This window comes from Dama dama, chromosome 30 (genome assembly GCF_033118175.1).
Source record: "Dama dama isolate Ldn47 chromosome 30, ASM3311817v1, whole genome shotgun sequence".
Classification (NCBI taxonomy): Eukaryota; Metazoa; Chordata; class Mammalia; order Artiodactyla; family Cervidae; genus Dama; species Dama dama.
In genome coordinates, this window is record NC_083710.1 from 39,820,974 (window position 1) to 39,835,685 (window position 14,712).

The following is a 14,712-nucleotide window of genomic DNA, read 5'->3' on the forward strand; positions in this document are numbered from 1 at the left end:
AACCAGGAGGAAAAATAAATAAATAAAACCCACAGATTACATGCCTAACGGCAACTTCCAGCAGAGCCACCAGCAAGCGGGGGCTGTACAGGGAGGAGCGGGCTGTATTGCTTAGAGTAAGGACCAGGCCTGAATGCCCTTAGGGCAATCTGAGGGAGCTAACATGAGATAGCAACCCAAACTGTGGGATAGCCAGAGAGAGAGAGGAAAAAAAAGGAGAGAACTATCCCTTGAAAAGCCCTAACCTAAAGCACTGCCAGCCCACCCACAGAACAAAACACTGAGTGAATGCCAGAGGAGAGCTAGCCAGCTGTGGACTGGCCCATCCCCTGCTGGAGGCAGGTGGGTAGCAGCCAGAGCCAGAAAGGGGCAAACTCGGCCCCAGAGATGGCATCCCCTACCAAACTGCGAGCAGGCTTCCAGTTGCTAACCAAGACTTCTGGGATACTGGATGGTTGACATCCACTGGGAGGGTCGCAGCCACAGATCAGATCCCCAGAAGAGACACATGGCATACCTGAGATGGTGCGCCAGCTGCCACCCAGTAAACCGAGCAGCTAGGACCAGGGAGGTGACAAGATGCACCACACCTAAGAAGAGTGCACTCGCCAAGCTCCTGGTCGCCTGAGCTGCTCAGACCTGGGAAGGGCACAAAACGCAGGCCCAACGGAGTCTGCGCCTTTGTGGAGTACCCGAGATCCTGAACCTGAGCGTCTTAGACCTGAGAAGTGTACGCAACCCAGGGCCTGCTCTAGACAGTTCCCTTGCAGACCAACCTGGAGCCTGAGCAGTGTAGACTGGCAAAGCACACACGCCGTGAGCAGGGGCAAACCCAGTGTGGCCCAGGCACTGTGAGCGCTCCCCACACACGCCAGTGATGTTTGTTTGCAGTGGTCCTCCCTCCCCACAGCACGACTGAAAAAGTGAGCCTAAATAAGTGACCACCTTCGCCCCCTTGTGTCAAGGCGGAAATCAGACACTGAAGAGACCAGCAAACAGAAGCCAAAATAAACAGGGAACCGCTTTGGAAGTGACAGGTGCAACAGAATAAAACCCTGTAGCTAGCACCGACTACATTGGAAGGTGTCTATAGATCTTAAGAGGTATAAGCTGGAACAAGGAACTATCTGAAACTGAACTGACCCCACACTGCCCGCAATAGCTCCAGAGATATTCCTAGATATATTTTTACTTATTATCATTAAAATTTTTTTTTAAATTTTAAGTCTTCTATTATTCCTTTAATTTTCATTTTTATAACCTACTATTACCTTGCAAAAAAAGACACTATTTATAAAGCAAACTTCATATATATTTTTTATAATTTTTGTGATTTTGTTTTGTTTTTTTAATATTGTATTATTGAGAGTTTAACCTCTATTCTAGATTTTTTAATCTTTGCTTTTGGTATTTGTTATCAATTTTGTACCTTTAAGACTCCAATCTTCAGTACCCATTTTTACTCAGGAGTGTGATTACTGGTGTGATTACTCTCTCCCCCTTTCGACTCTCCTTTTTCTCCCCCAGGTCACCTTTATCTCCTCCCTCCCCCTTCTCTTCTCTACCCAACTCTGTGAATCTCTGTGTGTGTTCCAGGCTATGGAGTACACTTAGGGAACTGATTACTGCCTAGATCTGTCTCTCTCCTTTTGATTCCCCCTTTTCTCCTCCTGGTCACCTCTATCTCCTTCTTCCCTCTCCTCTTCTCTATGTAACTCCGTGAACCTCTGAGGGTTTCAGACTGTGGAGAGCACATAGGGAATTGCTTACTGGCTAGATTGCTCTCTCCCCTTTTGATTCCCCCTCTTCTCCTCCTGGTCACCTCTATCTCCCTCCTCCCTCTTCTCGACATAACTCTGTGAACCTCTCTGGGTATCCCCCACTGTGGAGAATATTTTCACCATTAACCTAGATGTTTTATCATTGGTGCTGTATGGATGGAGAAGTCTTGAGGCTACTGTAAGAATAAGACTGAAATCCAGAGGCAGGAGGCTTAAGCCCCAAACCTGAGAACACCAGAGAACTCCTGACTCCAGGGAACATTAATCGATAAGAGATCCAAAAGCCTCCATACCTACACTGAAACCAAGCACCACCCAAGAGCCAACAAGTGCCAGAGCAAGACATACCACGCAAATTCTCCAGCAATGCAGGAACATAGCCCTGAGCTTCAATATACAGGCTGCCCAAAGTCACACCAAACCCATAGACATCTCAAAACTCACTACTGGACACTTAATGAAGTGTCCTTGCACTCCAGAGAGAAGAAATTGAGCGCCACCCACCAGAACACCAACGCAAGCTTCCCTAACCAGGAAACCTTGACAAGCCACTCGTCCAACCCCACCCACAGGGAGGAACCTCCACAATAAAGAGGAGCCACAAACCGCCAGAACACAGAAAGGTCACTCCAAACAATCTAAGATGAAAAGGCAGAGAAATACTTGGCAGGTAAAGGAACATGATAAATGCCCACCAAACCAAACAAAAGAGGAGACAGGGAGTCTACCTGAAAAAGAATTCAGAATAATGACAGTAAAAATGATCCAAAATCTTGAAAACAAAATGGAGTTACAGATAAATAGCCTGGAGACAAGGACTGAGAAGATGCAAGAAATGTTTAACACGGACCTAGAAGAAATTTTAAAAAGTCAATATATAATGAATAATGCAATAAATGAGATAAAAAACACTCTGGAGGGAACCAACAGTAGAATAATGGGGACAGAAGATAGGATAAGTGAGGTAGAAGACAGAATAAGTGAGGTAGACGATAGAATGGTAGAAATAAATGAAGCAGAGAGTAAAAAAGAAAAAAGAATGAAAAGAAATGAGGATAACTTCAGGGACCCCTGGGACAATGTTAAACGCCCCAACATTCGAACCACAGGAGTCCCAGGAGAAGAAGACAAGCAGAAAGGCCATGAGAAAATACTTAAGGAGATAATAGCTGAAAACTTCCCTAAAATGGGGAAGGAAATAGTCACCCAAGTCCAAGAAACCCAGAGAGTCCCAAACAGGATAAACCCAAGGCAAAACACCCCAAGACACATATAAATCAAATTAACAAAGAACAAATATTAAAAGCAGCAAGGGAGAAACAACAAATAACACACAAGGGGATTCCCATAAGGATAACAACTGATCTTTCAACAGAAACTCTTCAGGCCAGAAGGGAATGGCAGGACATACTTAAAGTGATGAAAGAGAAAAACCTACAACCTAGATTACTGTACCCAGCAAGGATCTCATTCAAATATGAAGGAGAAATCAAAAGCTTTACAGACAAGCAAAAGCTGAAAGAATTCAGCACCACCAAATCAGCTCTTCAACAAATGCTAAAAGATCTCTAGACAGGAAATACAGAAAGGGTGTATAAACTCAAACCCAAAACAACAAAGTAAATGGCAACAGGATCATACTTATCAATAATTACCTTAAATGTAAATAGGTTGAATGCCCCAACCAAAAGACAAAGACGGGCTGAATGGATACAAAAACAAGACCGCCATATATGCTATCTACAAGAGACCCACCTCAAAACAAGGGACATATACAGACTGAAAGTGAAGGGCTTGAAAAAGATATTTGAAGCAAATGGAGACCAAAAGAAAGGAGGAGTAGAAATACTCATATCAGATAAAATAGACTTTAAAATAAAGGCTGTGAAAAGAGACAAAGAAGGACACTACATAATGATCAAGGGATCAATCCAAGAAGAAGATATTACAATTATAAAGATATATGCACCCAACATAGGAGCACCGCAATATGTAAGGCAAATTCTAACAAGTATGAAAGGGGAAATTAACAATAATACAGTAAAAATGGGAGACTTTAATACCCCACTCACACCTATGGATAGATCAACTAAACAGAAAATTAACAAGGAAACACAAACTTTAAACGATACAATGAACCAGTTAGACCTAATTGTATCTATAGGACATTTCACCCCAAAACAACGAATTTCACCTTTTTCTCAAGTGCACATGGAACCTTCTCCAGGAGAGATCACATTCTGGGCCATAAACCTAGCCTGGGTAAATTAAAAAAACTGAAATCATTCCAAGCATCTTTTCTGACCACAATGTGGTTCAGGTGGTAAAGAATCTGCCTGCAATGTGGAAGACCGGAGTTTGATCCCTGAGTTGGGAAGATCTCTGGATAAGGGCACAGCTGCCCACTCCAGTATTCTCACATGGAGAATCCCAAGGACAGAGGAGCCTGGTGGGCTATATACAGTTCATGGACTCACAAAAGAGTTGGAGACAACTAAGCGACTAACACTTGCACTCTGTATCTGTGGTTCCTCTGCATCCTCAGATTCAACAAACCACAGACCCCCTACTGTAGTATTTGCTACTGAAAAATAACCAAATATAAGTGAACCTACTCAATTCAAACCTGAGTTGTCAGGGGTCAAATGTAAATGAACAGAACAAAGTCCTGAAACAGATTCACTATACAGGAATCTCATACAGACTATAAGTGGTATTTCAATTCAGTTCAGTTCAGTTGCTCAGTCATGTCCAACTCTTTGAGACCCCATGGATTGCAGCAGGCCAGGCCTCCCTGTCCCTCACCAATTCCTGAGGCTTACCCAAACTCATGTCCATTGAGTCAGTGATGCCATCCAACCATCTCATTCTCTGTTGTCCCTTTCTTCTCCTGCCTTCACTCTTTCCCAGCATCAGGGTCTTTTCTAATAAGTCAGCTCTTTGCATCAGGTGGCCATAGTATTGAAGTTTCAGCTTCAACATCAGTCCTTCCAATGAATACCCAGGACTGATCTCCTTTAGGATGGACTGACTGGATCTCCTTGCAGTCCAAGGGACTCTCAAGAGTCTTCAACAATACCACAGTTCAAAAGCATCAATTCTTTGGTGCTCAGCTTTCTTTATAGTCCAATTCTCACACCCATACATGACTATTGGAAAAACTGTAGCCCTGACTAGACGGACCTTTATTGGCCAAGTAATGTCTCTGCTTTTTAATATGCTATCTAGGTTTGTCGTAACTTTTCTTCCGAGGAGTAAGCGTCTTTTAACTTCATGGCTGCAGTCACCATCTGCAGTGATTTTGGATTTCAATTAAATAGACAAAAAAGACTCTTTAACTCTCTGGCTGCCTGAAGATAGCTGCCATCATGAACGACACAGTAACTATTCAGATCAGGAAATTCATGACCAACTGACCACTTCAGGGGGAAATAAATGGTAATCTATGTTCTTCACTCTGGGAAGGCAACAGTAACTAAAACAGAAATTCAGGAAAAACTAGCCAAAATGTACAAGACCAGATGTCATTTTTGTATTTGGATTCAGAATCTATTTTGGTGGTGGCAAGGTTTTGGCATGGTTTATGAATTCTTGGATTACACAAAGAATGAGCCCAAACACAGGCTTGTAAGACATGGCCTGGATGAGAAGAAAAAGACCTCAAGAAAACAGCAAAAGGAATGCAAGAACAGAATGAAGAAAGTCAGGGGGACTGCAAAGGCCAATGCTGGTCCCGGCAAAAAGCAGTAAAGATTCTGCAGTGACTGTATCTGTGGTGACTGTGCAGATTTTTCATGAGAGAGAATAAATTAAGACATTAAAAAAAAAAAAAGACAAAAGATAATCCAATAAATGGTGTGGATCAGCTAATCATTCTGAAGAAGAAAGTCATATAACCACCTTACATCATATAAAATATATTAGAAAGGGACCTAATAGGGACCTTTCTAAAAAAATAAAAGATAAATGCACTAAAAAAATAAAATAACGTATAACTCTGAGATGAAAGTTTTGCCTAATCAAAAAAAAAAAAAAGAAATTTTGCCTAATCAAAGAAAACTTAGAAGCCATGAAGGAGGGGGATAAAACAAATGAAGAAGGAAACATTTCTGAATGGTTAAATCTAAAAAAATTAAATGTGAAAAAATGGGAGAAAAGAGTTAAAACACACAGAACAAAGTGTTAATATCTCTATCACATGAAGTATTCTTACAATTTAGGGAAAAGACAATTCAAAAGGAAAATATGGAAAGGACCTGGAAGGATCTCTTAAAGATTTTCCATAAAGAACTGAGAAGTTAACATGAAAAACTGATCAATTTCACTAGTATTCAGGGAATTTCAATTTAAAACAGATACCCATTTTTTGCCCATTAAATGGCCAAACTTAAAAAAAATATGACAAATACAAACATGGATTTTTTTAGACCTAATAATTAACAGAACCTGCTGGTGGAATTTTTTTTTTTTGTGGGAGTGAGTTTGAGGAATTGTGCAAAACCCTAATGAAAAAATCTGAAGTCACCTAGTGTTTATCATAAAGAGATTATATTATAACATTTATGTACCATGGTTTATTATGCAGCCATTAAAAATAATGTAGGAGACATTCATGACAATAGGTTAATGCTGGAAGGAATGTAGCAGACTACTAAATGTTAAAGTGTCCCGTGTAAATATATATCTTTGGTGGGGAAGAGGATGTTCTGGCAAGCTTTTAAGTATAATGTACCAAAGACAGTTATCTATTATTAGATAATAAGGGAAAAGTGTTACTTTTAAAAAAACAGATTGCATCAAATATTTTTAAGAGCACCCCCTAAAATTCAGGGCTAAAATCTTAATTTCTATCCACCTCCTCATTTATGCCCCTTTAGCCTGGCATTTCATAGTAAGAGGTTATTGTTACTACCAACAGATTTGATACAGGACATTTCACCCAGAAAATTTAAGAAAATATTAAATACAACTGATTTAAAATATTTCAGTTAAAATTGTGTAGAGTCTTAACTTCTGATATATACAATAAAGATTTTATCCCCCCTACTCCAGAATAGCTTGTTGCTTAAGTTTTATTTATGGTGTTTTTTTGGTTTATTTATGGTGGTGTTTTTGCTTGTTTGTTTTTTGCTACTTGTAACAGAAAAAAATGTGGTCAAATTTAACCAGCATTTTCTCTGTGGCTTCTGACTTCCCTGGTGACTCAGCTGATACAGAATCCGCCTGCAATGCGGGAGAGACCTCGGTTCCATCCCTGGGTTGGGAAGATACCCTGAAGAAGGAAACGGCTACCCACTCCAGTATTCTGGCCTGGAGAATTCCATGGACTGTATAGTCCATGGGGTCGCAAAGAGCCCAACCCCACTGAGCGGCTTTCACTTTCTTCTGTGGGTTCTGACTTCAGTGATGAATAACAAGGCTTCTCCATCCAAGATTAAACAATTACCTACAGTCTCTTCTAGTTTCCATTTTCAATTTGTAGGTTATTCCAATCTACATGTGATTTTAATATATACTAATTACCTATGATTGGTTAATTTGTCATTTTCTCATGGCCCAATATATTTTTAGACTTAGGTCCAAATGATCAATAAAATGCCAGTATTTTTGTAATGCAACCTAAGTATGGTCATATTCTAAAACAAAACCTGTCATATTGCTGTATACAACTATAGAATAGTTAGTAATAACCATTAATAGGACTGGAATGCAAAAGTAGGAAGTCAAGAAACACCTGGAGTAACAGGCAAATTTGGCCTTGGAGTACAGAATGAAGCACGGCAAAGGCTAATAAGAGTTTTACCAAGAGAACACATTGGTCATAGAAAACACTCTCATCCAACAACACAAGAGAAGATTCTACACATGGACATCACCACATGGTCAACACTGAAATCAGACTGATTATATTCTTTGCAGCCAAAGATGTAGAAGCTCTATACAGTCAGCAAAAACAAGACTGAGAGCTGGCTATGGCTTACATCATGAACTCCTTATTGCCAAATTCAGACTTAAATTGAAGAAAGTAGGGAAAACCACTAGACCATTCAGGTATGACCTAAATGAAATCCCTAACAATTGATTATACAGTGGAAGTGAGAAACAGATTTAAGGGACTAGATCTGATAGACAGAGTGCCTGATGAACTATGGATGGAGGTTCCTGACATTGTACAGGAGACAGGGATCAAGACCATCCCCAAGACAAGGAATTGCAAAATAACAAAATGGCTGTCTGAGGAGGCCTTACAAATAGCTGTGAAAAGAGGAGAAGCCAAAAGCAACAGAGAAAAGGAAAGATACACCCATTTGAATGCAGAGTTCCAAAGAATAGCAAGGAGAGATAAGAAAGCCTTCCTCAGTGATCAATGCAAAGAAATAGAGGAAAACAACAGAATGGAAAGACTAGAGATCTCTTCAAGAAAATTAGAGATACTAAGGGAACAATTTATGCAAAGATGGGATCACTAAAGGACAGAAACAGTAGGGACCTAACAGGAGCAGAAGATGTTAAGAAGAGGTGGCAAGAATACACAGAAGAACTGTACAAAAAAGATCTTCACGACCCAGAAAATCACAGTGGTGTGATCACTCACCTAGAGCCAGATATCCTGCAATGTGAAGTCAAATGGGCTTTAGAAAGCTTAACTTCGAACAAAGCTAGTGGAGGTGATGGAATTCCAGTTGAGCTATTTCAAATCCTGAAAGATGATGCTGTGAAAGTGCTGCACTCAACATGCCAGCAAATTTGGAAAACTCAGCAGTGGCCACAGGACTGGAAAAGGTCAGTTTTCATTCCAATCCCAAAGAAAGGCAATGCCAAAGAATGCTCAAACTACCACACAACTGCACTCATCTCACATGCTAGTAAAGTAATGCTCAAAATTCCCCAAGCCAGGCTTCAGCAATATGTGAACCGTGAACTTCCAGATGTTCAAGCTGGTTTCAGAAAGGGCAGAGGAACCAGAGATCAAACTGCCAACATCCCCTGGATCATCAAAAAAGCAAGAGTTCCAGAAAAACATCTATTTCTGCTTTATTGACAATACCAAAGCCTTTGACTGTGTGGATCACAATAAATTGTGGAAAATTCTGAAAGAGATGGGAATACCAGACCACCTGACCTGCCTCCTGAGAAATCTGTATGCAGGTCAGGAAGCAACAGTTAGAACTGGACATGGAACAAGAGACTGGTTCCAAATAGGAACAGGAGTACATCAAGGCTGTATATTGTCACCCTGCTTATTTAACTTATATGCAGAGTACATCATGAGAAATGCTGGGCTGGAGGAAGCACAAGCTGGAATCAAGATTGCTGGGAGAAATATCAATAACCTCAGATATGTAGATGACACCACCCTAATGGCAGAAAGTGAAAAACTAAAGAGCCTCTTGATGAAAGTGAAAGAAGAGAGTAAAAAAGTTGGCTTAAAGCTCAGCATTCAGAAAACTAAGATCATGGCATCTGGTCCATCACTTCACGGCAAATAGATGGGGAAACAGGGGAAACAGTGGCAGACTTTATTTTTTTAAGTTCCAAAATCACTGCAGCCATGAAATTAAAAGATGCTTGCTCCTTGATAGAAAAGCTATGACCAACCTAGACAGCATATTAAAAAGCAGAGACATTACTTTGCCAACAAAGGTCCATCTAGTTAGGGCTACAGTTTTTCCAGTAGTCATGTATGGATGTGAGAGTTGGACTATAAAGAAAACTGAGCACCGAAGGACTGATGCTTTTGAACGGTGGTATTGTTGAAGACTCTTGAGAGTCCCTTGGACAGCAAGGAGATCCAACCAGTCCATCCTAAAGGAGATCAGTGCTGAGTGTTCTTTGGAAGGACTGATGTTGAAGCTGAAACTCCAATATTTTGGCCACCTGATGTGAAGAGCTGACTCATTGGAAAAGACCCTGATGCTGGGAAAGAGTGAAGGTAGAAGGAGAAGGGGACGACAGAGGATGAGATGGTTGGATGACATAACCAACTCAATGGAGATGAGTTTAGGTAAACTCTGGGAGTTGGTGAGGGACAGGGAGACCTGGCCTGCTGCAGTCCATGGGGACTTAAAGAGTTGTACACAACTGAATGGAACAGAATATCAAAAACAGAGATGTTATTTAAAAATCCCATGCCACTATGAAAGATAAAGACTGATACATAAATTCATATGCACTCAAACTCAGAAATAAGAACACAAGCATTCTCATTAACTCTGAATGGAATCATTTTAGGCTTAAGCATGAAATAGAATTACCTGGGCCTTCAACATTAAAGATAAATTATAAATATAAGTCTAATGTGAATATAGGTATTACTTTTTAGAGCATATACATTATTTAAAAGTAATAAATTTCAATCTGGAAAATGTCGATAAATTCAGGCTTTGCACTAATTTAGGCTTGATTCTTCCTTATCTTTTTCCAAATACAAGATACCAGCAAAATGTAAACTTTAAAAACTAACAGGGACTTCCCTGGTGGTCAAGTGGTTAAGAATCTGCCTCCCAATGCAGGGGACTTGAGGTCCATCTCTGGTTGGGGAACTAAGTTCCCACAGGCTGCAGAACAACTAAGGGCACATGCCTTAACTAGGGGCTTCCCTTGCAGCTCAGATGGTAAAGAATTTGCCTGCAATGCAGGAGATGCAGGTTCGATTCATGGATCAGGAATATCTCCTGGAAAAGGAAATGGCAACCCACTCCAGTGTTCTTGCCGGGAGAATCCCATGGACAGAGGAGCCTGGCAACCTACATACAGTCCATGGGGCCACAACTAGAGAGTCCATGGGGCTGCAACCCAGAGCCTTAACTAGAGAGATGTTGAGCTGCAAGGAAGACCCAGTGCAGTCAAAAATAAATTATATATATATAAAAAACTAATAAAAGAATGGTAATAATTTCAGGAAGGTTTCTTGAAGGATTCCTTTAAATAGCGGCCAGCTTTAGTGCATTTGAAGACTGAATACAGTCCTCTGTCAATTACGTGGTTTATAATATAGCACAGGGAGAAAGGAGAAAAGAAAAGTAGGATGGGATAGACCACGTTTCCCAAAGTGAGAGGCAGAACTAGTCAAATGATACAAAATAGATTTGCTACAATCCTAAAATCAAAAACCAATATTTGTAACAGCACTGTAAAGCAATTATACTCCAATAAAAAAGCACACATAAATGTAAATTTCAAAATAAAAAACCGGTATTTGTAAATACAATATAAACACTTGATTAGATGTTACCCAAAACACTAAAAATAATACATGCTAGTGTTTTAAGAGACCATTAAACACAAAGTCATCTGCCACAAAAGGCAAGAGGTTACTGTTCTAATAAACTTGCTGTTTTTTGAATATCAGAACAGGATGGACATGGGCAGAGACAGTTACAGTGGTCTGCATCTTTCTTTTCCCTTCATTCACTCTTTACCCACCACAAGACTCAATCTGTCAGGGATATTACATTTCAACCAGGAGCTAGGCTCTCCTTTGTCTTAACTATGGAGCTAGCTACTGTCAAAAATAAAAGGGAGAGGGAATAGGAATTTCCCACAATAAAGGCCATGATTCATAAAGTATGTAATTCCAAAACAAGTATCTGCCAGTATGTACATATTTCTGCTATAATTGAAACCTGCACAAATCACACATTTGTATGTTTATATACATATTATTATATATGTATGTGAAATTTGGACCATAAAGAAGGTTGAGTGCGGAAAGTCAAAGTCACTCAGTCCTATCTGACACTTTGCGACCACATGGACTAAACAGTCCATGGAATTCTCCAGGCCAGAATACTGGAGTGGGTAGCCCTTTCCTTCTCCAGGGGATCTTCCCAACCCAGGGATTGAACCATTGCAGGCAGGTCTCCCGCACTGCACACATATTGTTTACCAGGGAAGCCTGGTGTGCCAGGCTTCAGGGAAGCTGAAGCCACCAGGGAAGCCCTGAGTGCCAAAGGACTGATGCTTTTGAACTGTGGTGCTGGAGAAGACTCTTGAGAGTCCCTTGGACTGCAAGATCAAACCAGTCAATCCTAAAGGAAATCATTGGAAATCCTGAAAATTCATTGGAAGGACTGATGCTGAAGCTCCAATACTTTGGCTACCTGATGTGAAAAGCTGACTCATTAGAAAAGATCCTGCCTTACTGCTGGGAAAGACCAAAGGCAGGAGGAAAAGGGGACAACAAAGGACGAGATGGTTGGATGGCATCACCAACTCAATGGACACGAGTTTGAGCAAGCTCCTGGAAAAGGACAGGGAAGCCTTGTGTGCAGCTGTCCATGGGGTTGCAAAGAGACAGACACAGCTGAGCAACTGAACAACAAAAACAATATGCATTATTATAAATATTCTTGGTAGCACTAGTAGCAAAGAATGGCCTGCCAATGCAGGAGACATAACAGATGCAGGATCAGTCCCTGGGTCGGGAAGATCCCCTGGAGAAGGGAATGGCAACCCACTCCAGTATTCTTGGCTGGAGACTTCCACGGACAGAGGAGGCTGACATGCCTCAGTCTATACAGTAGCAAAGAGTCAGACATGACTTATTACTCACCTATGTATTTTTATCTAGTTAACCTGCAAACCAGTTAATCCATATCTAAATAATCAAGCATCAACCACAACACTTATTTTAAAATTTGGAGAGAACTTTCACATAATTCAGATTTGACTTTTACAATTCTATAAGAAAAGCAGGTATTATTTCCATCTCACAAATGAGGAAACTCGGGATTAGGGCACAAGAACTAGGACTGCATTCCAAGTCTTCTGCCTCTATATTAACTGTCTGGCACACTGCCACAGAAAATAATGGATACAAATCTTCAAAATCTGATCTCTCAAGTGGAACATTAAGAATTAAATACAGATTAAGAAAACTTTCTAGGAACATACTAATATAAACTGAGCAACACTTATATTTGTAGTAAACGCAAAGTTCAGTAAATTTTATTTGAAATCCTTAATTTATTCTCATTATCACTAGTGCATGGGTCTTAGTGCAACTGCATTATTTTTAGCACTTCTAAAGTTAACTTTAGGATGTTGTTTGCTTTTTTTTTAAACACATCTCTACAAGTGTAAATTTAATGACACACAAAGGTTGAGGGGCAGAGGGAAATTCTAAATTTGCTTACATGATATCAGTGTAGAAAAAGGGGATAGAGATTTTAGTACTTCCCTTGCAGTCCAGTGGTTAAGACTTCACTTTTCAATGCAGAGGATGAAGGTTCAAGCCCTAGTCAAAGCGCTAAGATCCCACATGCCCCAGGGCCAAAAAAAAAAAACAACCCATAAAATAGAGGCAATGTTCTGGCCATTTCAATAAAGACTCTAAAAATGGTCCACATCAAAAAATCTTTTAAACAAATACAGATGTAGGCTGGTAAGTGTATGACCTTAAGCTTGCATTCTTTTTGATCACTGTGAATAGTTACAAAAAGGTATGTGAAAAGCTTTATCTTTTGCTAGGTTTCTTTATTTAAAAGACTCAGCAGCAAAACCCCAAGTTTTTAGTTCCTAATTAGAAGTATGCTTTATTTCTCTACCATTTTTACCTTTAACATTAGGTTGTAATGTGATTGATATGAACAATAAAACTTACCTCACAATCAGGGCATGGGATTGTGCTGTATTCTTCAGTCATTAATAAGCACAGGTCACAAAAAGAATGTCCACATTGAAGTTCATGGTGGTGACCTACTGATGAAATTCTTCTGTGAATTAAACTTTTCAGTTTGTTAATGTTGAATATTCTATGTATAATCAGAGGGGAAAATTAAAAGGGATTCTCTTCTATAAAAAAATATATCTATTTAGTTAGAAATGGATGACTTATTAAAATTCAAGAGAAACAATACAAATCAGGAGGGAGAAAAATCAGAAGAAAAACCAGGCAGAGATAATTAATATTGCTTGCATTCATTTAGATAGTTATTTGGTACCTATAATACTTTGAATCTGCCAGCTCTTACAATCATATAAAGAAAAAAATCATATAAAAATCTGACATACTCCATTTGATGATTATAATTATCACAGCTAAATAGGCTGTAGATATTATATTTGACACCCTAGAAATGGATAAACATTTTGGTGATCTGGGATAAATGGTATAACCCAGATTCCAATCTAGTTCTGTTTCCAAGTCTAATGTTCCTTCTACTTGATCATACTTCCCTCTGCTAATTTATACTTCCCATCCTGTGAAGGGGACAGTGAAGGTCAATTTGAGAAACTGGCAAGACCCTTCTCTTTGAACAAAATAATGCCATTTGCAGCAACATGGATGGACTTAGATATTGTTATACCGAGTGAAGTCAAACACAGAAAGACGAATATTGTATGGTATCAATTACATGTGCAATCTAAAAAATGGGGGGGTGTACAAATGAACTTACTTACAAAACAGAAGTAGAGTCATGGATGTAGAAAGTAAATTTATGGTTACCAGGGGATGGGAAAGGGTAAATTGGGAGAAGGGGACTGACATATACACACTACTATACATAAAATAGATAACAAGAACCTGCTATATAGCACAGGGAACTCTACTCAATACGCCTGTAATAGTCTATAACGGGAAAAGAACCAAAACAACAACAAAAAAAGAGAGTGGATATTATGTAGATGTATTGATATAACTAATTCACTTTACTGTACACCTGAAACAAACACTGTAAATCAGTTACACTTAAATTAAAAAAAAAATCCTCTCTTAATGATCTAAGACATTGGCAAACACAGAAGTCAGATGCCACTACTGTCACACAAACATGACCCACATAAAGGTTATTTTTCACAAATTTAGCATTTATGATGGGAAATACCATCTAATACCAACATTTTAATACTCTAAGTAGAATCTGGTTTATCACAATATATTTGTTATAGCTATTTCATTTTAAGTCATTTTAAAAGATTTTGCAAG

General features: G+C 39.5%; 1 protein-coding gene and 1 pseudogene across 1 annotated transcript in view; one reads left to right on the forward strand and one right to left on the reverse strand.

Moving 5' to 3' along the window:
• Positions 1–14,712, reverse strand: part of RNF17 (ring finger protein 17) — a 116,956-nt gene that overhangs the window by 100,941 nt on the left and 1,303 nt on the right. The window contains exon 2 of the mRNA XM_061133328.1: positions 13,387–13,481. Coding sequence (XP_060989311.1) covers positions 13,387–13,481 — 95 coding nt within the window. The remainder of the gene's footprint in view (positions 1–13,386; positions 13,482–14,712) is intronic.
• On the forward strand, positions 5,150–5,531 carry LOC133049465 (small ribosomal subunit protein eS24-like; annotated as a pseudogene).